The 21,416-nt window shown below is 49.5% G+C and overlaps 1 protein-coding gene across 1 annotated transcript; it reads right to left on the reverse strand.

Annotated features, from left to right (window-relative positions):
- Positions 1–10,190: 10,190 nt before the first annotated feature.
- LOC143640396 (cyclin-dependent kinase 5 activator 2-like) lies at positions 10,191–11,294 on the reverse strand. The gene has a single exon (XM_077108229.1). It carries the CDS (start codon positions 11,292–11,294, stop codon positions 10,191–10,193), a length of 1,104 nt encoding a protein of 367 aa, XP_076964344.1.
- Positions 11,295–21,416: the final 10,122 nt, after the last annotated feature.

A 21,416-nucleotide genomic window follows, 5' to 3' on the forward strand; every position in this document is an offset into this window, starting at 1 on the left:
CAGGAGCTGCCCATTCTTGAGGGCTTTTTTCTTGGAGTTCTAGAATCCCTTTTGCTCAAGGAGCCAGCATGTGTGATGAGAGACAGAACCAAACAGACTGTCTCAAGCCCCAGCGGCCTGATCCAGGGACCATCCTTTGAGGCAAACTGATGTGAAAACATCACCCTGCTCTTGAAGGTAGCATTAATATTCTGGAAATATCAAGGAAGTATCTCTGTCACCTTGGCAAGCCTACTTGGCCTCTAGTCACCTTATCAATGCCCCATTCAACAGAGGCACTCACCGAGGTTCAGAGAGGCCCTTAGGCAGAAAAATGGCATAGTGAGGAGGTGAATGCCAGGTTCAGGTGACCCCAGGAAGAGCCCATGGGGTGGGGGGAGATGAGACCTGCTGTAGGGAGCAGGAAGGCCGAGCCTAGGGTTATGCTGTAGTCATTTACCAAGGGTTTGCCCCCCGCCGTCTGACCCAGGATCCCTGGAATGTGTCCAGAAAACTATTTTTAATAAACACCTTAGATCAGGAGTTGTAAGCAAGCGTCAGCTGGGCACCGTGGTGTACACCTGTCATCCCATGGACTCGGGAGGCTGAGGCAGGAGGATCGCGAGTTCAAGGCCAGCCTCAGCAATCAGGGAGACCTCGTCTGAAAATAAAAAGGGCCGGGGATGTGGCTCCATGGTAGAGCGCCCCTGGGTTCAATGACTAGTACCACAATATGTAAATAAATAAAGCATCAGAGACACCTGGAGGGACATTAAAATCCTGATGACCAGGTCCCATCCTCAGGTCTGAAGGAAGAGGTCTGGGACAGGCTCTGACAATTTGCACTGCCCACCAGCTCCCCGGTGTCCCTCGTGCTGTGGGTCTTGGGATCACATTTGGGAGATTCGCTGCCCTGGGTGACTCTGTGCCTCACCCACGTTGAATGTGGACTTCAGGCCTGTGCACCCAGAAGCACCCAGGAGCCAGACAACTGAAGCTGTGGGGGACCTTCTCTGAACAGGCAGGCGCTGGGACATGAGAGCCGCAGTGCCCAGCCTTCCCAAGGCTGCAGAGAACTGGGACCCCTCGAGGGGATTGATAAAGTCCCCGGGGCCCTCAATAAAACAGGTGAGTGTCAGACACGTGGGGTCTCCTACATCCAGAGCCCAGCTACAGCTCCTCAGGGGATGCAGTGGTTTTCAGATAAGTGATGTCATTATCTCTTGCGACCAACGATGTCCTAACCACCCTGGGTTCAGGCCCTCACAGAGGAAGTGGCTGGGGCCTCGCCAAAGGGTATGGTTTAGGGGAGACGGGCAAATCAAGGCAGGAAGAACACAGGACTCAGACCTGCGAGCACCCCACCGTCCTCAATTTGAGGCAGTTGGTGCTGGACATAACCCTCTCCTTTCACTCTCTCTATTAAACGTTTTGTTTACTATCATGCGTTTCACTCAAATTCTTCCTGGTGAAGTCACAAGGACCTGCCCCCCGCTCCCCCCCACCCTGGCAGCCCCCCCAGCCCCATAACCACCTCCCTGGGAAGCCTTCAGAAGCAAAGCTGGTGGACACTATCTCTGGATTCTCCTTCTGGGCCTCCATGCCAGCCTCAGAGCGGGTACCCACGGGAGGAGACTGCTCCCCACTAGACTGTGAGCTCTCAGCACCCAGTGCACAGGAGAAATGCATCTTTTTTTTTAATCCTCGGTTCCCAGAACAGGTCCGGGCACCGGGGCACATTCCTGTAAGCCCAGCGGCTCAGGAGGCTGAGGCAGGAGGATCGCAAATTCGAAGTCAGCCTCAGCCACTTGGCAAGACCCTGAGAAACTTAGCAAAGACCCTGTCCCTCAGTGAAATATTTTTCCAAAGGGGTTGGGGGTGTGGCTCAGTGGTGAAGTGCCTCTGAGTTCTATCCCCAATACCCCTCCAAATTGCTGTATGTATAACAGGGGTCAGACTTCAGAAGTGGCTAACTTTGGGGGGGCCTACTCTGTTCCCAGTTTACCTTTTGAATATAGCACTTACTGTTTATTTAAAATGGGCAGATTTTTCTTGTTCTTCTCCTTCTCCCCAACAAGATTAGAGAGACAGGGCTCTCTTTTCCTACCCTAGTTAATTGTCCTTGGACACACTGGCCACAGGAAGGGCTTATCTGCCAGAGGATGTAAGAAGTAAATATCTTAAATACATTCAGGGTGCCCTGGGACCCCCACCCCCGCTTTACAGCCACAGGATCAGAACCAACCCAGGTCTCTCTCCAAAACATCCTTTGCAAGACTCCAGCCCAGCCCCTTTCCTTGAACTTGAAATTGGATGCACATCACGGCAGGAGTGTGCATGTAGGGTTGCAGGGGGTGGGGGTGCTGAAGTTCCCAATTGCTAACACTTGAAGCCCCTGAGCCCCCCTGAAATGCCGGGGGGGCGGGGCTCAAGCTATTTATGCAGCCCAGGGAAGAATGCACTTGGGCAAAGAACGTCCTGATTAAAAATCCAAACATTTTTCTGATGAGACTTGTCTGTGGCAGGACCATCTGTTAGTGGAATTCATAAACCCCCGGTGCTCATTTGTTCAAGAAAAAGTCGATTTCTGGAAGCGAGAACAGGGCACTGAAAACACTCTTTGATGGGGGCCCAGGTAAAAAGCTTTATGGCCTAAGGATCTCTGTGACCTGTGACTCTGTAGCCCTGTGTGCATCTACTGCCTGTGAACCAAGTTCCAGGACGCTGCAGACTTCTCTAGAATTTCATATTGAACTACCATCTTATTTTCTCTCAGTCACCCTTGGCTTTAGGTAATAGATGTGAATGTGAATGTGATTTAGATGAGAAATGTTTAGCACGAATGGCAGTGAATTGTCCAAACACTGAAGAGAGACACTTTTCTGTTTTTTTTTTCCTTCTTCTCCTTGTCTGTGCACATTATTGTCTGACCTCTGGGCTGGGAGTGGTGCAGTAGCCTCTGACCTGAACTGACCTACTTGAGTCTTTTCTTTCTGTTCAGGACACATCTGCTGGTCACCCATGCACACCTGTCCTCCGACCCGCCAGGAGCTGCTTCTGGGAATATACCCCAAATAATGGAACGCAGAGTATCGAGTAGATATCTATACACTCATGTTCTTAGCAGCATTACTCACAATAGCTGGAAGACAGAAATGATCCAAATGTCCATCAATGGGTGAATGAATAAAACAAAATGTGCTGATTCATACAATGGAATATTATTCAGCCTTAAAAAGGAAGTAAATTCTCCTACATGCTGCAACACAGATGAACCTCGAAGACATTATGCTAAGTAAAATAAGCCAGACTCAGAAGGACAAGTATTGTATGCTCCCGCTTATACGAAGCCCCTAGAGTAGTCAAGGTTATAGACAGAAGGTAGAACAGTGGTTGCCAGGATTCAGAGGAAACGAAGAATGGAGAGTTATTGTTTGATGAAAATGTCTAGATTTCTGTGTCTATGTTCATCAAGGATGCTGGCCTCTGATTTCCTTCTCTTGTATTGTCCTTGTTCGCTGTTGGTGTCAGGGTGGCGCTGGTTCTATAAAATGAGTTGGGTAATTTTTCCCTCTGTGTAATCCATTTGGGCTGATATAATAAAATTACCTAGATTCAGTAATGTTGTACAATAGAAATTCAGAATTCACAGTTCTGCAGCAGAGAAGTCCAAAATCAAAGCTCCAGCAGATTCAGCATCTGGTGAGAGAACAGTCCACCTCAAAGCCGGACCTCCTTTGGTGTTGAAGGAACAGATGCTCCTTCAGCTTCTCACAAGGTCCTGCTCCCACTGAGGAGGGCCAAGCCCTGGTGGCCCAATCGATCCCAGAGGTCTCCATCTGATGTATCACATGAGGGGTCCAGTGTTGACGCAGGGGAAACACCAACAGCCAGCCACAGCACCCTCTTCCTCTTCTCTTTTTTTTTTTTTTTGGAAAGAGTCTGAGAAGGGTCATCATCAGTCCTCATCAGACTGTAAGCTCCGGTGGAGTCCAGCAGTGCAGCTCTCGGGTTCTCTTTTTGACGGGGTGTTTCTGTCACTCCCATCTTCTCCCTCATCGTTGGGCTGCTGGGATCTCTGTGGCCTCGTGGTCCGGTCTTCTCGACTGTATTCACAGTGTCCTCAGGTCGTCTGATTTGCGGCATGTGTGACTGTCACAGTCCTCCCGTTATCCGTTGTGCTCCTGTGGATCAGTTGTGATAAGGCCTCTTCCACTCCTTATCTCTCTTCTCTTAGTGAATCTGCTAAGGGTCTGTCGACTTTATCAGCTCTTAGTTTCATTGTCTTCTCTGGTGTTTTCTGGTGTCTACTTCATGTATTACTAGTTTATTTTTTCCTTCTTCTTCTCCATCTTTGGGCTTAGTTCTTTTCCTTTTCCAGTTTCTTCAGTTGTGAGTTGGGTTGTTTAAGTGGGTCTCCCTCTCTTGGACCAAGCCACTTACTACTGTGAACTTTTAGAGTGCGCCCGGGGCACTGAAGACCGCTGGCGTGTCGGGTGCCCATTTTGGATGGTCTCCGATATTTTGCAACATCCCCTTTCACTTTCCCCTTTGACCTATTGGTTGTTGGGGAGCGTGCGCTTCACTTTCCATGTACTTGAGGTTTTTCTGAAATCCTCCTATTACTGATCACTGGTGTCATGATGACAGAGCCAGAAAAGACACTTTATGTGACACTTCAGTCTTCTTACATTTGTCAACCCTAACATACGATTCACCCTAGAGAACGTTCCACATGAGAAGAAAGTTGTCCGGCTGCTCTTGGTAGAATGTTCTACACACATCTATCAGGTCTATTTGGCCTAAGTGTAGTTCAGATCCAATATTTCCCTGTTGACTTTCCGTCTCAATGATTCATCCATTATTGGAAATGGGTGTTGAAGTCTCCTACTATCACTGTATGCAGCTACTTCCCTCCTCAGACCTTTTGTTACTTGCGTTATGTATTTAGGTGCTTGATGTCAGGTGCACGTTTTGTACAACTGTTACATCCTCTGGAAGAATTGATTCCTCCATCACTACAGAATGACCACCTTGTTCTCTATTTTTACAGTTTTTACTTATCGTCTCTCTTACCTGATGTGGGTAGAGCAGCTCATGTACGCACGCACCTTTGGTGTCCATTTGCATGAGTATCTTCTTCCAACCACCATTTTCAACCCATGCGTGTGTAATGGTGGAGGAGTCTCTGGGAGGCAGCATATTGTTGAGTACTGTCTTCTTATTCATTCAGCCATTTCAATTGGAGAATTTAGTCATTTACATCCAAGGTAATTATTAATAGGTAAGGACTTACACTGTCACCTGTGGGTTGTTCTGTGGATCTTTCCCTGCCTCTCTTGCTATCTTCTGTTGTGATTAAATGATTTTCTCTAGTAGTATGCTTTATTCCTTACAACCCCATACATTTTTGCTTTGTGGTTACCACGCGGCTTTTATAGAACATCTTAGAACAGGCCACTCTAAGCCAATATTAATGTTGATCACAAAAAAATACGACCACACTTTTACTTCACAATACCCATTCTGTTTTCAGTGTTATAACTTACGTTTCATATTGCATATCCAATAGCAAATAGTTGTATCAATTATCATCTTAATAGTTTTGTCTTTTAACCTTCATACTCAAGACATGGTTTATTCACTGTTCACTTAGTTTTATCAGGGAGTTTCACACTTTCATATGTTTTCGTGTTATGACTTTCCTTATTTGAAGAACTCCCTAACGTCCCTTGTAAGACAGGTCTTGTGATGAATGACCTCAGCTTTTGTTGCCGGAGAAAGTCTTTATTTCTTTTTTATTTTTTGGTAACCGGGGATGGAACCCAGAGGCACTTTACCACTGAGCTACATCCCCAGACTTATTTTTTATTTAGAGATAGGGCCTCACTAATTTGCTGAGGGTCTCACTAAATTGTTGAGGCTGTCTCAAAATCATGATCCTCCTGCCTCAGCCTCCTGAGTCACTGGGATTACAGGCACGCACACCAGGCCCTCCTTCGTTTCTGAAGAACAGCTTTGCTGGGTACAGTGTTCTCTGTGGGCAGTTTAGTTCTGGCAGCATTTTGAACACATAACCCCACTCGCCTTGTCCTGGGACGTCTCCTTTGGAAACCCACGATAGCCCTTGGGAAGGCCTTTTTGGGTCATCTTCTCCTTTTCTCACTGCTTTCAGGACCCTCTTTTTGTCTTTGATTTTTTTTAATATTTTTTATACCTTCACTTTATTTATTTATTTTTAGGTGGTGCTGAGGATGGAGCCCAGGGCCTTGCCGTGCCACATGAGTGCTCTGCTGCTGTGCCTGAGCCCAGCCCTGGTCTTTATTTATTGGCAGAGTGATTATAAACAACACGTCTGGGTGTACTCCAGTCAACGGATCAGGAATACCACTTAAAGGGAGATTAAAATGGTCAGGTGCCTGTACCTGGCTTCTAGTTAATCATGGTGAACTGCCTGGAGGAGCTCTTTGACAGGCTGTGTTATAGAAATTTCCCCAGGTGCCCATTTGGGTGTCTGAAGCAGAGTCCCAGTGGGCAGAACCCATAGGATGTCCTCTTGGATCCTGCCAGATGCTCTGGTTGCTGTGCAGACAAAACAGTTACCATGACAACACCCCCCCACACACACACACCACACACACACACACACACACACACACACACACACACCCCACCCGCAAGTTTTTGCATTTCTCCTTTTCCAATAAGTACCAAGGTATTCTAGGGACAGGCGAGCATAGATCTCTGGACAAAATGTCCTCTGCTCCAGGAAGGGGGAGAGGGAAGGGGGGAGTGAATATGAGAGTACATTATGATTGAATGACCCTTAATCAGTATAAATGCATGTGTGTTTGCTCTGGGTTAAAATGTGTCCTTTTGGTTATGTGTCAATGCATGTATCGGCACGGATCACGCAAAGGGGTGGCTCACCAGTTATCATCCTTTTATTTTCCTGTTCTCCCCTTCCCCGCTTTGGCTGCCCCTATGCTGGAAGAGTGGTCCCGCTCTTTGCGAGGGGAAGTGCTGAGTCACGGCTCCAGCTGGGTTTCTGTCTCCCATCCTCCATCTCCATTCTTCCTCTGGCTCTCTAGACTCTGGGCCTTCTTCACCACCTCATCACCAGCCTGGACTCACCTCCCCCAGGTTCACTCCTGGGCAGTAAAGAAAAGTCATCTTATCCTGTTTCTACACGTACTCTTTTTTCCCTTTGCCTCCCCAAAAGACCATTTTGGAAAAAACAGAACTCTGACCAAGTTTGACCCAGGAGAATAATTCTTACGTGTTTTCGTGTTGATCCTCCTACAGTCCCTCACAGCTAATTGGATTAAAGTAGTGGCTCATGCTTTGGGGCATGGTAAGGAAGGTGAGATTTAAGTTAACACCATTCCTTAAGGCCTTTTTCTCATTCTGGGTCCACAGTACCAGACCACAGATTCCAGGAGGGGTGTGTGTGTGTGCGCGCGCGTGTGTGTGTGTGTGTGTGTGTGTGTGTGTGTAGGTGTAGGTGTTATGTGTGGGTTGGGGGCAGTATTTAGAGACTTCCGGAGGGCAGGATGTATGCGGGTCTGCCTGGGCTCTGCCGTCTCCATATCACTCCCTTTAGGCTCCTCTAACTCAGAAATTTCAATCAAGTCTCGCTAACTAGTTCCAAATTAGAGAACCAGGATTGTTTCTCCCTTGCCAGAAGTGGGAGAGTAGAGAGGCGGCCCTGCTTTCTCAGTCTGGTTACTATGGCGACAGCCGCGGAGTGACCCAAGTGATCCTCCCTCCCTCCTCCGAAACCAGGAGAGATGACGGCACCGCGCTGACTGCGCCAAATTCCAGCCAATGGGTGGCTGCTCCCGCCTTCTCTTCCGCCAGCTCCCCCCCCCCAGCTCGATTCACAAATCTGGACTGAGGATTTCCGGCTCCAGGCCGGGTGCTAAAGCTCTGGGCTGAAGACGGGTGAAAGCCGAGTCTTGATCTCTCAGGAGGGCAAGTGGAAAGCGACATTGCTGGGGTCTCGGGCCAGACTTCTGTAACTCGCCATCAAAATACCTTACACCCTATTTCTAAATTATCCAGAAGATCTAGTAGCGACCGAGTCCCCAACTCTTCCTGCCCATACAAGTCCCCACCCTGCCCAAACGTGCCTGTCAGCACCACGGACAGCGAACCTGAGGCCTGGTCTTGGCCAACCCCTCCTGGTTCTCTCTTTGGTTCCTCTAGGCCACGGTGGTGATCGGGCTTAGAGCCTCAAGAGCTCTGTTGAAGCCAGGCCTCCTTGAGCCATTGGAACAATAACCAGAGCACTTAGCCATTTGCCATGCAGCTGAGCAGGGATCTCAAGCCAAAAGCTCATTTTCCCTCTTGTTCCAATGCTGAAAAATAGCTTTCGTCTCCTCTTTTCATCTCTGTGCCTCCCTGACTCAGGGTCTGAGTTGGAAGCAGGGATGGGCCTCCCAAGACTGCCCTGGGTGGGCTTGTAACCAAAGCAGCCTCCAAGCTGCCCAGTAGTGGTGAGGGTTGGACACATGTGGGGGTGTGGGTGGGGTGGGGTAGCTGAATGTAGCCATCAGGCCCCACCTGGGAACAGTGAACACGGACCTAACTGGACTCTAGATCCACTATATGGTAGGGAAAGAGGAAAAGCAGCAATAGTGACTAGTTAATTCTTCCTCAAGGGGTCACCTCATGGAAGGAAAACGACTTCTACTGTCCTTACCTCTTGTCTCTAAGTGGCCTGGGCATTTATGAGGAGCTAGTTTGACAAGATGGAGGCTGGGTTGGGAATTGTGGATTCAGCCTCAACCCTTGGCTATCCCACTTTACTCTGTAAAATTGAAGCTGATGTGGGAGGGGTCAGCAGGTAGCAGCTCTCAGGAACTTGATCTTCCCCAGTAGACCCCTATATCTGGTCCTCCTGCTCTACCAGTGACAGTTCCATTTCCGCTTGCGTTCCCTCCCTCCAGGGGCCCAAAGAATGGCCGGCGCAAAACCATGTGCAGGCGCTTCCAGCGCTTTATAGTTCTCTCCGGGATAGACGGACAGACAGACAGTGTGGCCCGCGCCGTCGGCCCGCATCATTGGCACCTTGGACACGGCCCCAGGCCCAACCCAGTTCCTGGTACTCTCCCGGGAAGATTCCGGTCCCTCCCCAGCTCAGCACCTCGGACAGTTCTCGGCCCAACAACCCCCCTCCCCCCTCCCTCCGGAAACAGTGAAATAAATTAAAAGGGGAGAGGGATAACAAGAAACCTAAGGATAAGGAAGAGGGACGCCCCTCCCTCAAAATAGTAGAGTTTTCTTTCTCTTGCCGCCCGCCCACTTGAGGCCATCGCCGCCGGGGTGTTCTCGCAGGTTGATTTTGCCCCCAATCTCAGCCTCCTGAAAGAAGCCAGCAGTCCCTCCACGCCCCCATCCCCCGCCAACTCCCGGCATGCAACACGTTGGAAAAGGTGGGGAGAGGCGGTGGGGGTGGGGCAAGGGACCATTCTGGTGGTTGTCTGGTCGCCTGGGACTGCAGTTTCTTGTCGCACCTCAGTTGGTCCAAATTAAAAACTAACAGTCCCTTTGATCTGGGGAGGGGGATAAGGGGTCTCAGGGGAAGAATTGCAAGATGATACAAGCAGAGGGGGAAGGCAAACAGGAGGGGAAATAGTCACACATGACAGGAGCAAGGAGAAAGAGATCCAGAAGGGAAGATGGGGACACAGGTGCAGGAGGAAAAACCGGGGGCAATGGGGGTACAGTCAGGCACGGGGGTAAGGTGGAGATGGAAACACACACCCAAGGAACGGTGAATGCAAAGGGAGAGGGAGAGATGAAAGTGCAGACAGGAGGAAAGATGAAGACACAGAAAGAAGGTGAAGAAATGCGGGGGGGGGGGGGGTGGGACAGGAGAGATGGACTTACAGACACGCACGGCAGGGAAGGGGGAAACCCGGCAGAAATGAAGAGATAAGGACACTGACAGATGGAAAGGATGAGGCTGGGGTGCCCTTCCAGTGTTCATCCCCCATTCCCAGCCCACGCCCAGCAAATCCAGACACCATGGCCTCTGGTGTCCTAGCCTCCACCTTCCCCTGCGGGACAGGAGCGGCTCCTCCTCCGCCCAGCCCAGAGTGGCGGTAACACCGGCGGTGGCTTGAGAGTCCCGGGGGCGGGAGAGAGGGGGGTCCGAGTTTGTGTCGGAGACTTGGGCGGGGGGCGGGCACAGCCCCTGGGTATCCCTAGCGGTCCAAGTTCATAGTCCAGTGCTTGGCTCCGGCCGCGCAGCTGTCCCTGGCGGCCGAGGAAGCTGCGGGAGCGCTCCCACTCGGTGGACCCCCGGCGCCGGCGGCAGCTTCGCCCTCGTTCTTGAGGTCTTGAAAGACTTGCGTGAAGAAGTGGGGGTCGGCGTTGAGCCGCAGCATCTGCGGGCTGAGCCGCTGGATGAGGCGCAGGCAACGCTGCCAGAAGCGCTCCTTGTCAGGCTCCACGAGGAAGGGCTTGAGTGGGTAGGAAATCTCGTTGCCCATGTAGGAGTAGGCGAGGTAGAGGCAGGTGAGGAAGGCGGCCTGCAGCTCGGCTGCCGACGCCAGCTCGTCCCCTCGCAGGGACTCGCGGCACAGCAGGTACACGAACACCAGGTTGGCGGGTGTAATGAAGGCCTGGTCTTGCCAGCCCTGCAGCAGCAGCGAGCGGTCCACGCCGCGGAACCAGCCCACCAGCTCGCCAGGGCTCAGCTCTTTGAGGCGGTAGCAGCGTCGGCACACAAAATCGCCCAGGCAGCGGAGCAGCTCGCCTGTGGACGCCTGCACGATGACCCTCCGCGGCGAGCCTCCAGGCACCGGCGGCGCCGCCTGCGGAGCTGGGGGTGGTGGCGGCGGCGGCTTTCCTCCACCCGAGCCTGGCGGCAGGGCTGCAGCGCTGCCCCCCGACGGTGGCTCGCAGGTGGCAGCAGCCGCGGGCACTGTGGGCACTGGCACAGCCAGGGGCTTGGTGGCGCCACCGCCGTCGGGGGCGTCCTGGCCCTTGCGGAGAAGGTTCTTGCGGTTGCGTTGTTGGACTAGAGGGTCAGGACCGGTGGACGCTGGCTTGGGCGTCACCTTCTTGCTGCCTTTCTTCTTCTTGGCAGATGCGGCCACCAGGCGCTTCCAGGTGAGCGCCGAGATGAGCACGGACGGACGCTTGAGCCGACTCTCGCCTTTGCCGCCCTTGCCCACTGGCGGCGCCCCGTAGCCCCCCAGCGCCTCGTCCCCCGCGGGCGGCGCCTTCTTTTTCTCCTCCGGCAACCCGCCGGGCCTCCGGCCCTTGGCCGAGGAGGCAGGGGAAAGCGACAGCACCGTGCCCATCCTGCAGAGCGGGGCCGGCGCCCGGGCCCCGGCGGGAACCGCGGGCGGCGCCGCTGCTGCTGCAGCCCCAGGGGACCCGGCGGTGGGGGGCCTAGCCCCGGCCCGCGCGCGCGGACAGGCGGGGGAAGGAGCTGCTTTGCTGTTCCGCGGCGGCTGCTCAGAGTCTGAGCTGCGCCAGCTGCAGCGTCAGCCCCACCCCTTAGGCCCCTTCTTTCGCCCCGCCGCGCCCCGCCTCACGCAGCCAATCCTCACCGAGCTGCCCTTCTGATCGGCAGCTCCTCTGACCAATAGGATATCAGATATCAATCTCAAATCCCGCCTTAGCTCCCACCCTCTGTCCTGGGTCCTTTCCTTTCACGCGAAGGGGAAAAGTGGGTAAGGGGCAGGAGGTGGCCTTCGTTCGAGGGTCCCTCTCTGAGTCAGAGGTAGGGCGTGGGGAGAATGGTTGCTCCCACCACCTTCTCCAAATCCTAGGGCGGTGGATCAGCTTGTTTTGATGCGCTGGATTCGCGGTAGCAGAGAAGCCATGGGAACAGTCTTCTCTTTCCCCGCCCCCATCTATGTGTAGGAGGGCAGCGTGGCAGAGAGTGCCCTCATCCAGAGGCGCAGGTCCCAGCTCCTTGGCACTGCACTGGTTTCTCCAATCTGGCCGTCGGGTCGATTCAGCGCCCCCCGCCGCCACTACGAAGGACTGTCAGCAGGCACATTATTGCTCTGCCTGTGAGGGGGTGTTGGCCGATGATGAGACTTCCTGCAGGTCAGAGTCTGCCTTCTTGGGGGTCTTTGCTTCAGGGGAGCAAGACCCTCAGAATATGTCCCTGCAGCTGAGCCTGTGGCTGTGGTCCCTGGGCAGCTCGTCTTGCCTGGTTGTCCCCACCAGCACACACTGATTCACATTTGGGTGGGTGATGGATGATTGATCCCTGGGGAAACGCTGAAAATTGGGATCAGGCTTGGACAGTGGACATGGCTTCCTGTGTGGAAGGAGGCCTAAGAGGGTTGGTCAACCTCCAGTCCAGTCCAGATTGAGGTGGGTTTTCATCCTGCTGCACAGGCCCTGCTGCCTAACTTCCAGCTGCAGGCTGATTGGTTAGGTCCTACCCTTTTCTGTCTCGGGTCTGTCTGTTCCCTCCTCAGTGCCCACCAGATCTTTGTCCAGGAATTTGGACTCTCTGGGCCTTACCTGCAGGTCCTGAGCCCAGCTAGCTCTATGTGCCTTGTAGCACCTGTCTCCTGGTCTGCTCTCTGTAGCTTCCCAACACAGGAGTCTTCTATTTTCTTAAATGGCCTTGTAGGTGGGTATGAGCCTGATGGGGAGAGAAGACTGTCTACAGGGTAAAATCCTCAGAACTGTCCCTGGAGTTGTCTCCATGTGCTTCATGAACCCACACAGCTCCAAGGATCCATTGCTATGAAGATCAGTTTGTGCACACATTCGTGTGTGTGTGTGTGTGTGTGTGTGTGTGTGTGTGTGTTTCATTCTAGATAGGCTTTTTCAGAATCCTTGTGGGCTGCAGGTCCAACCACCAGAAGCCCCAGCTTTTCTCATCAATTTCCCGGCCCCTACTCATTCACACCCTGCTGGAATCCTGCAGCCTGGCTATCTTGACTACCATGGTCACACTCAGACTTGTACCTCCTCCCTGACTCAGTACCCAGTGTGTATCTTCTCAACAGGATTGCTCCTGCTCTCTTGGATCTGATTTTTATTCTCTTGCAGCCCAAGCTGGCCTGCTCAATCTCTTATTCTCTCCACAGTTGTAGGGAAATGTTCCTTCTTTTCAACTCCTGTAATTGGCCCCACTTCCTCCTACAAGGCCTTCTGAGTCAGCCTTTATCTGACACCCAAGGAACAGTTGGCTCACCGGTAGTTAAGGACAGGCCCCACAGAGACTGAGTTGCGCTGGCGGAAACACTGGGCACGTGAATCTGAATGGCACGTGGGCCCTCCCAGCACTGCTCCCAGGAGTCCCTCATTGACGTAAGGCCTTTTGCTGGTAATGTTTAGAACAAGATCTTCCCTGCAACACCACCGACATCACCACTCCAGGCCCTGTTGTGACCTCCTATTGTTCTCTTGATCAGGATCAAGAACTGCCTCCTCTGCTTCAGGATCCCTAGACCATGTAGTTCCAGGGGTCTCACTCCTTCTCACTCTTTGCCTTGCCCTGCCTCAGACCCTCTTTCTGCCTCACACACAATGCCTCTCTCCTCAATCTCTGAGCTCCTGCTCTGGCCAGAACTCTCTCTCAGATTACCACCCTGCCTTCTGTCAAGTTCTTGAAATCCTGGTTTCTCCAGGGAGTCTTTCTAGAGTTATTGGAGGGGACCAAATGCTCTGACTTCAGCCTCTACAACCTCTTACACTCAGCAGCAGCTGCTACCTAACAACCTGATTATGGGCTAGACTCTGGTTTCTATTTCAAGATGTGCAAGATGAATATGGATAGAATTTTTTGGAGGGGGTGGGTATGGGGTATTGAACCTGGGGTGCTTACCATTGAACTATACCCCCAAAATAATAATTAAAAAATAATAATTAAAAAAATGACTGGGGGTATGGTAATTAAATAATTAATTTAATTAAATAATTTTAAAAAGTTGCTTAGGGCCTCACTAAGTTGTTGAGGTTGGCCTCCAATTTGTGATCCTTTTGCCTCAGTCTCCTGGGTCACTGGAATAGAATTTTAAAAGACAAACTAATTAAAACAGATCCACAAAGAGCAATAGTATTGCTCTTATATGTAAGCTGCAGGCTCTAATGGATGAGCTGGAAGGAGTTTTTACTTCTACAAGGTGGAGACCAAAGGAGATAAAGGTAGTGAAACCAGGAAGACTTCATGGAGCAGGTGGAATTTACAGAAGGGCAATGACTTCCCTGCCACATCTGCCAATCTGCCAGTGTTTTTTTTTTTTTTTTTTTTTTTTTTTTTTTTTTTTTTTTTTTTTTTTTAGTTGTAGTTGGACATAATACCTTATTTTTATGTGGTGCTGAGGATCAAACCCAGGGTAGCACTCGTGCACATGTAGGCAAGTGCTCTATTGCTGAGCCACAACCCCCCTCCCGCCAGTGTGCTTTTTTGGTTGAGTTATATTTAAGGTCTGTATGCTGTGATTTCCCCCTATGTGTTAGTGTCTGGATGTTGCTTCTTGTCCGTTTCCTGCATGCTCTTCAGGGATGGGCTGGCTATGTCAGACTCCCTTAGATGGGAAAGCTCCTGAGGCCTGGCTCCCTGTCTGTCCCCTTGTCTCTTCAGGTTATCTAGAACAGCACCCTGTCCAGATTACTGGTTGTTTCTGAGGCTCAAGGCAACAACTGCAGGCCCAGACCAGGAGCTGAAAGGCCCGGACTGAGGTGATAGCAGTACAGGGTTTATCATTGAAGATCACCACCAGCTTCACCTTAGATGATCCCCTCACATTCCTGCCTGGGTAATGAGCCCTGATTTTAAGGGAATGTCTCCAGGCAGCGCAGCCCGGCTCTTCCTTCCTCTGGCACTGCCTTCCTTCCTCTCTTTAGGGCCATAGTCTAGGGGGTGGGAGAAGGAATTTTAGTCCACTGCTACCCAGTTGTATGACCTTGAGGAAGTCATTTCAGTTCTCTGAGCCTCTGTTTCTTCATATTAAAATGCAAAGACTCTATACATTTTAGTTTTATTATCAGACAAAAATGAATATTAAAAGAATAAAATAACATTTCAGGAATTGAACTGAAAGAGGATTCCTAAAGTCTCTCCCAATTCTATGATTTGGATTCTAAGTTGAATCTAGCCTACCAATCTGTTTGGCTCTCTAGCTCCAACCCTGTCTGGCTCTCCCTGATCTGTCTCTGTCTGACAGGCTCAGTCTTTGTGTGCACAGCATCCTTGTGAGGCCTGCACTTCTGCAGTTCAACCCAGGTGATGAGAGGGAAGGGAGCTCTGGCTCTTAGTAATGGAAATCTTCCCAGGTCCCTCCAGGCTTTAGAGGAGCCCTAAAAGATAGGTAGGCACAGGAGGGAAGGCTGAGGTCCAGGGTCTTCCCATAGACATCAAAGCTGGAGACCCCAGGTTTTGGTCATTTGGTATGCTGAGTCTCCAGGGGCCTCTACAGAGTCAAATGGAAACACAGAATCTTAAAGCAGCCAGGATGGAGACCCAGCCTGGGCATCTGATGCTTGGATCCTACTTCCCAACCCTCACCAGCTCTGTGGCTCCTCACCCCTAACCCTAACCCTCAGTTCCTGAGATGTGCAAAGGGGAGGTATGCACCAGCCCTGGTCTCCCTCCCTCTCCTGAGAACCTTACCGCAGGAGAGCTGGGTAGGTAGGTGGAGGGGAGTAGAACCCCTCCGTAGGTAAAAGGAGGGTGGGGAGAGGGGTGATCAAAGAGATGATACCGACAAAGGAGGTGCCACTAACTGTGGGCAAGGAGACCCCACCCACATTCTCACTTCTTTCCTTGCAAATAGCAAGCTCCTTGCTAGAAGGACTTAATTAAGGAGCCCAAACACAGATTCTTTGAAACAGGGAATAGGGTCAGGAACCAGGAGGAATGCCATGCCCCAGGGCAGAAAGAAGGGATCAAGCAATGCTAAGACGGTAGAGGTCGCAGAATGAAGGGATGAAGGGAACAGAAACAATAGAGGTGAGCTGGAGGCTCCTTTTCTCTGCCACGAGTTGATTCCTTCCTTGATGAACAGGGGAGCTATGTCTCCCTTCTAGTTATCCATACCAGTCCTCATCTCTGACCTTCCTCCTCAGCTGCCCAGCTCCTGCCTCCACCTTCCTTGGCTGCCCCTGAGAACAGCTTTCTCTGTCTAATCCTCCCAGCCTTTCTCAGTTCACCTTCTCCTGCCAGCACCAAGCCTCTTTTTGGCCTCCTCCCCTTCGCCCCATGCTCCAAGCATCACCCTCACTCCATATCCTCACTGGTGCCCAGGATAGCACTACAGATGTAGGAGCAGATCAAGAAGGGCGGGGGTGGGGGCTGTTGCTCGGCTGAGATATTCTTAGCCTGTCTGGGGGCTGGAGCTGGAATCAGCGTTTCCATCTCAACCAGGCAGGTGGCTGCCAGAGATTGCCGCTATGACTGGGTCTTTCTCTAGTGCCCTCATGTCACATGTCCCTTACCCTGTCCAGATTCTGCACTGTGAGCACAGACTCTCAGAGACACCTGCTTTCCCACCCTCGTGTCCTGGGCTAGGAGGTTGCTTCTGTGCCTGACCTATACCAAGAAGGTCTGTAAACCTGGCTCCCGAAGATTCTTGGGGAAAGAGACCTTCAGAACTCCAGTTCTGTGCCCTAAAGCCACACAGATATCTCTTCTCTGCTCCAAGGACCATTTTTGTCTGCCTCCAGCAACCTCTAGAGAGTACTTGGTCCCTAGACTCAGACATAAATCATAGGGATATTTCTTATTTTGATTTACACGATTCATTCCTGAGAGGGACTTATCCCTGGGACTGAACAAGAGGCTGACTGGTCCAGATTCCTTCATTATCAAAGGGATAATGTCTGTCTTTTTTTTTTGTACTGGGAATTGAACCCAGAGGAACTCAACCACTAAGCCACATCCCTATCCCTTTTTTATATTTACTAGAGATAGGGCCTCACTAAGTTGCTGAGGCTGGCCTCAAACTTGCAATCCTCCTGCCTCAGCCTCCCAAGTTGCTATGATTACAGGTGTGTGCCACCACACCAGGCTGAAGAAATCTTACAAATAGCACAGGAAATGTTTGTTATTTTAAAAGAGACAGTGTGAAGGTTCATAGTTGTCTTCTGGAGTCACTCAGGTCTGGGTTCCAATCCACTCCCTCCATTTAGGAGCTGTGGCCTTTAAGCAAATTTCTTAATTTCTCTGAGGTCTGTAAAAGTAGACCATCAACAAAGGGTTATTGTAAGATTTTGTTTAATCTTACAATGTTGGAACAATGCTTGTATATTCCATGAGTATGATGCTTCGTATTCAAGCATCATACTATACTGTTAGTATTTTTACAGAACCTGAAAGGTTTGCTTGACTGCACTGGCAGTAAGTTTTTATTTTTGATTTTTCTTTCATCAAAACATTCTTCATTAAATAGCCAGGGTGGTACTATCATTTCTTTTTGTTTCGTTCTTTTTTTTTTTTTTAAGAGAGAGAGAGAGAGAGAGAATTTTTTAATATTTATTTTTTAGTTTTTGGCAGACACAACATTATTTATTTATTTGTATGTGGTGCTGAGGATTGAACCCAGCGCCATGCACATGCCAGGCGAGCGCGCTACCACTTGAGCCACATCCCCAGCCCTTTTTTTGTTCTTGAGACCCAAATTTACAGCTGTTACTTCTACTTAGCTACTGTGCTGGTACCACTGCAACTCAGACTGTTTGGGGTGGGGTGGGGTGGTTGTTTGATTTGATTCCTGAGGTCATGAAGACTTTACAGTGTCTCAGAAACGCATCCCTTTCTCTGGTCCCACTGCAGGCCTCATTAATTTTGTGACCCTCTGAGTGCCTTTTCTGTGCCAGGCACTGTACTGGCCCCATGTTCTGATTCCACCTTTCAGGAAGAATTCTCTGGCTACTCATTCCAGAAAAGACTCCCTGTCTCCCTAAAGATTCCTTGGGGAGTCAGCTCTGTTTTTCAAGACCTTGGAGGGAAAAAAATTTGCAAAATTATAAAATTCATATGAACAAATATTATTTGAGAAACTATAACCTACAAGGTCCTGAGTGGTGGCTAAGTGGTGGGAACCCAAAAAGGTGGGAGGTAGGGCTCCAGCCTCCAAAGAATGTACAACCTCCAAAGAATGAGCACTAGAGATATGAAAAATGATAATAAGTAGTGATAAAATGATCAGCACCCTAGGATCAGTTACAGAGGATGGGATTTGACGCCACCACTAATCCTACCCACCCCCCCTCCACCTTCCATCATCGCAGCTAATCCATCTCCAGCTTGTCCTAAATTCTCATGCACAGGGAATTAACATCAATTTTCAACTTAGGTCCAGTTCCTCCACCTAGCACTGGGTCCTCTCAAGTCCACATCCTTCCTTGTCTAACCCAAGGTGATGTTAAGCACCTTTTCCAATGTAGAGTCCTCAGCAGCTTCCCCTCACAGTGACAGATTCCTACCTCCTGAGATAGGAATTAATGAGTAATTCCTTGAGTGAATAGCCCTGGTGGGCCTGCAGCTTAGTGCTTCAACATCTTTGTCATTTAGGAGCCATCTCTGTTTACCTCTTATTTGTCCAGGATTAGGGGCAGGTGTAGAGTGGGATTTGAAACAGGTTCATTAATTTACGCTTGCCTCTCCCTGGTTTCAAAATATAAAGACTATTCTTGGGCTGGAGATGTAGCTCAGTTGGTAGAGTGCTTGCTGCCTAAGCACAAGACCCTCGGTTCAATCCCCAGTACCAACACCACCAAAAAAAAAAAAAAAAAAGACTATTCTTTATGTCGACCTCCTTTGAGTAAAAAGCATTGCTAATTTAGTAAACTAGAGTTCCACACATACTTGCTTTTGATTTTGAGTAGGGAACAGAGAAAAAATTGTCCACTAGATTAATGGCTTCTAAACCTTTTTGCCTAGCAGAACCACATGGGGAATTTTGAGACTATATAATTTCTGACTCTACTTCAGTTGGGTAGAATCATGATTTCTTTGGGTAGGTTCAAAATGGAATTACTGTAAGAAAAAATCAAGAGAAAAATGACTGTAGCCCACCTGTCTTTCTAGAGAGTACCACCCGTGGCTACTGGCCAAGAAGCCAGCTCCCCCATCCCCTACACACACACACTTCATGGTAAAAATATCTTGATTTGTCTTTAGGAAACCACTTCCCTCACGCTCTCAATCCATGTAGTTTACATGGGGTTCATTCCTCCCTAAATCTAAAGGTAAATTCAAAATGACCAAATCTCATCCTGATCTCTCTCAACGATTCAGGAATGAGCTGGTAGTCCAAACCAGTCCAGTGAGACTCAGTTCTTCAAGTTTTTCTAGAACAGTTGGAAAAGAGATGTTTTCCTTCCTCTGAGGTGGCTGAGCTAATGAGAGGAAAGTCTTGAGTTGCTCACTGTCTTACTCCCCTGAAGTAATGCACAGGAAATACAGAGTCAGCTGCCGGGTTGGGGCTGTAGCAAGACACACCCATTTCTGTGACTGAGCGCCTCAGCACCCAGCTGGGAAGTGTAACTCAGTCACCTGTAAGGTTGGCGTCCCACAGTCAGCAGATAGAGGGTCAGTTTCCCAGCATGATTTTAGCCTCTGGATCCAGCTGAACCTGATAGAGTTGTATGAGCCAGTAAATAACTCCCAGACTTTTTCTTTCCTAAGATTAAGGTAATTTGAGTTGCAAATATGATACTTGGAAGCAAAAATATCCTAGGAGAATTTCCTGCCTGAAAACTTTCCTCTGGAAATCCACCTGTAACTTCAGAGAAGTGTGTTTGGACTCAATGTCTGAGAAAGGGGTCCCTTACATCCAGCTGTCAGGATGTAAGCTAGAGGAGGCACTCTTAACTGCCACTTGGGTTCTGATTCTAGACCCATTTACTGTTAGATTCCTCTGACTTCCCTGTCCAAACCATAGCTGATCCAAACCATAATTCTTCATCTGATCCTGGTGACCCTTCCTCAAAAGTAAAAGCTTTGGCAGAGAAAAGTCATTTCCCCCCAGCCTGTACAAAGGTCAGGTCTTCCTCTGGGCTGCCACCAGGTCACATTCCTCAGGATTAGCTCCTCTCAAGAATGAAATTTGATGCTTCACCTTCCAGCCTACTTCTGAATCACATTTACCCACAACCACTGGAAGAGGCGACTGTGGTAACACAGTGGCCATTGTTATTCTCAGGGGTATTAGCACAGTGTCTCTTGGGGGAGGGGCAGGGGTGGGCTTGAAATTGAAGCTGTTCCAGAGTTCTTGTTGTCTAAGACTCCAGGACTCCTTGTCTGGACTGCCTTTGGGAGCTTCCTCAGGGAAGTTGCTGGGCTTCTATCAAATTCAATTACCCCATACAACATGGTTTGTTTCTATCTTCTTTTTAAAAATGCCAAGCTGTTTTCTTTCAAGTAGTTTGTGGATATTCTGCAATATCCACAAATCCTGTCCCACTCTGTGGAATTCCACAGGTAGTTGGGAATTACTACAGTTTGGATTTAACTGTCCCTCAAAGGCCCATTTATTAGACTTAATCCCCAAAGCGGGAGTATTGAAAGGTAGTGAAAATTTTGTTGGGTCCACTTTGTTTTTTGTTTGTTTTTGGTGCTGGGGATCGAACCCAGGGCCTTCTGCATTAAAGGCAAGCACTCTACAAACTGAGCTACATCCCCAGCCCCTGTTGGGTCCATTTCGGACCCTACAGACCAACCCACCTGCCAGTTGGAACAGCATAGAGTGACCTCACTTGATGCTAGTAGAAGAGAAAAATTGCTCAGTCAAATCCTGTCAAATTCTGAACCACAAGTTGTAAGACCCAAAAAAGGTGGTTCATGTTTATAGCAGCAAAATTCACAATAGCCAAACTATGGGACCAGCCTTGGTGCCCATCAGTGGATGAAATGATAAATAAAATGTGGTGTATATTCACATGGAGTTTTATTCAGTCATAAAGAATAATGAAATTGTCATTTGAAGGAAAATCAATGGAACTTGAGAACATTAGTTAATAAGCCAAATTTAGAAAGTCAAGGGTCGTTATGTTTTCTTTTATATATGGAAACTAAACAAGAAAAGGAAAAGTGGGGGTTAAGGGGATCTCATGAAAATCAAAGAGATCTGTAGAGTAAAAAGACCAGGGAGAGGGGGGAGGGGAGGAAAAGGGAAATATTGGGGACTGGTATTGGCCAACTTATATTGTTATATTGTGTACAAATATGTAACAAAATCCCACCATTATGTACAACTATAATGTATTGATAGAAATATGGAAAAAAGGACTGGGGCTGTAGTTCAGTAGTAGAGTGCTTACCTGGAATGCATGAGCCCTGGCCTAGATTCCCAGTGCCACAAAGAAATAAAGAAATTAAAAGGTGGTGGTTGTTTTGAACTACTGAATTTGAGGCAATTTCATATGCAGAAATAGATAACCAGAACAGCATATCTGTCACTCACCTTTCCTTCACTATAACAAAATTACTGAGATAATTACCTTTA

This window comes from Callospermophilus lateralis, unplaced genomic scaffold (assembly GCF_048772815.1).
Source record: "Callospermophilus lateralis isolate mCalLat2 unplaced genomic scaffold, mCalLat2.hap1 Scaffold_221, whole genome shotgun sequence".
Taxonomy (NCBI): Eukaryota; Metazoa; Chordata; class Mammalia; order Rodentia; family Sciuridae; genus Callospermophilus; species Callospermophilus lateralis.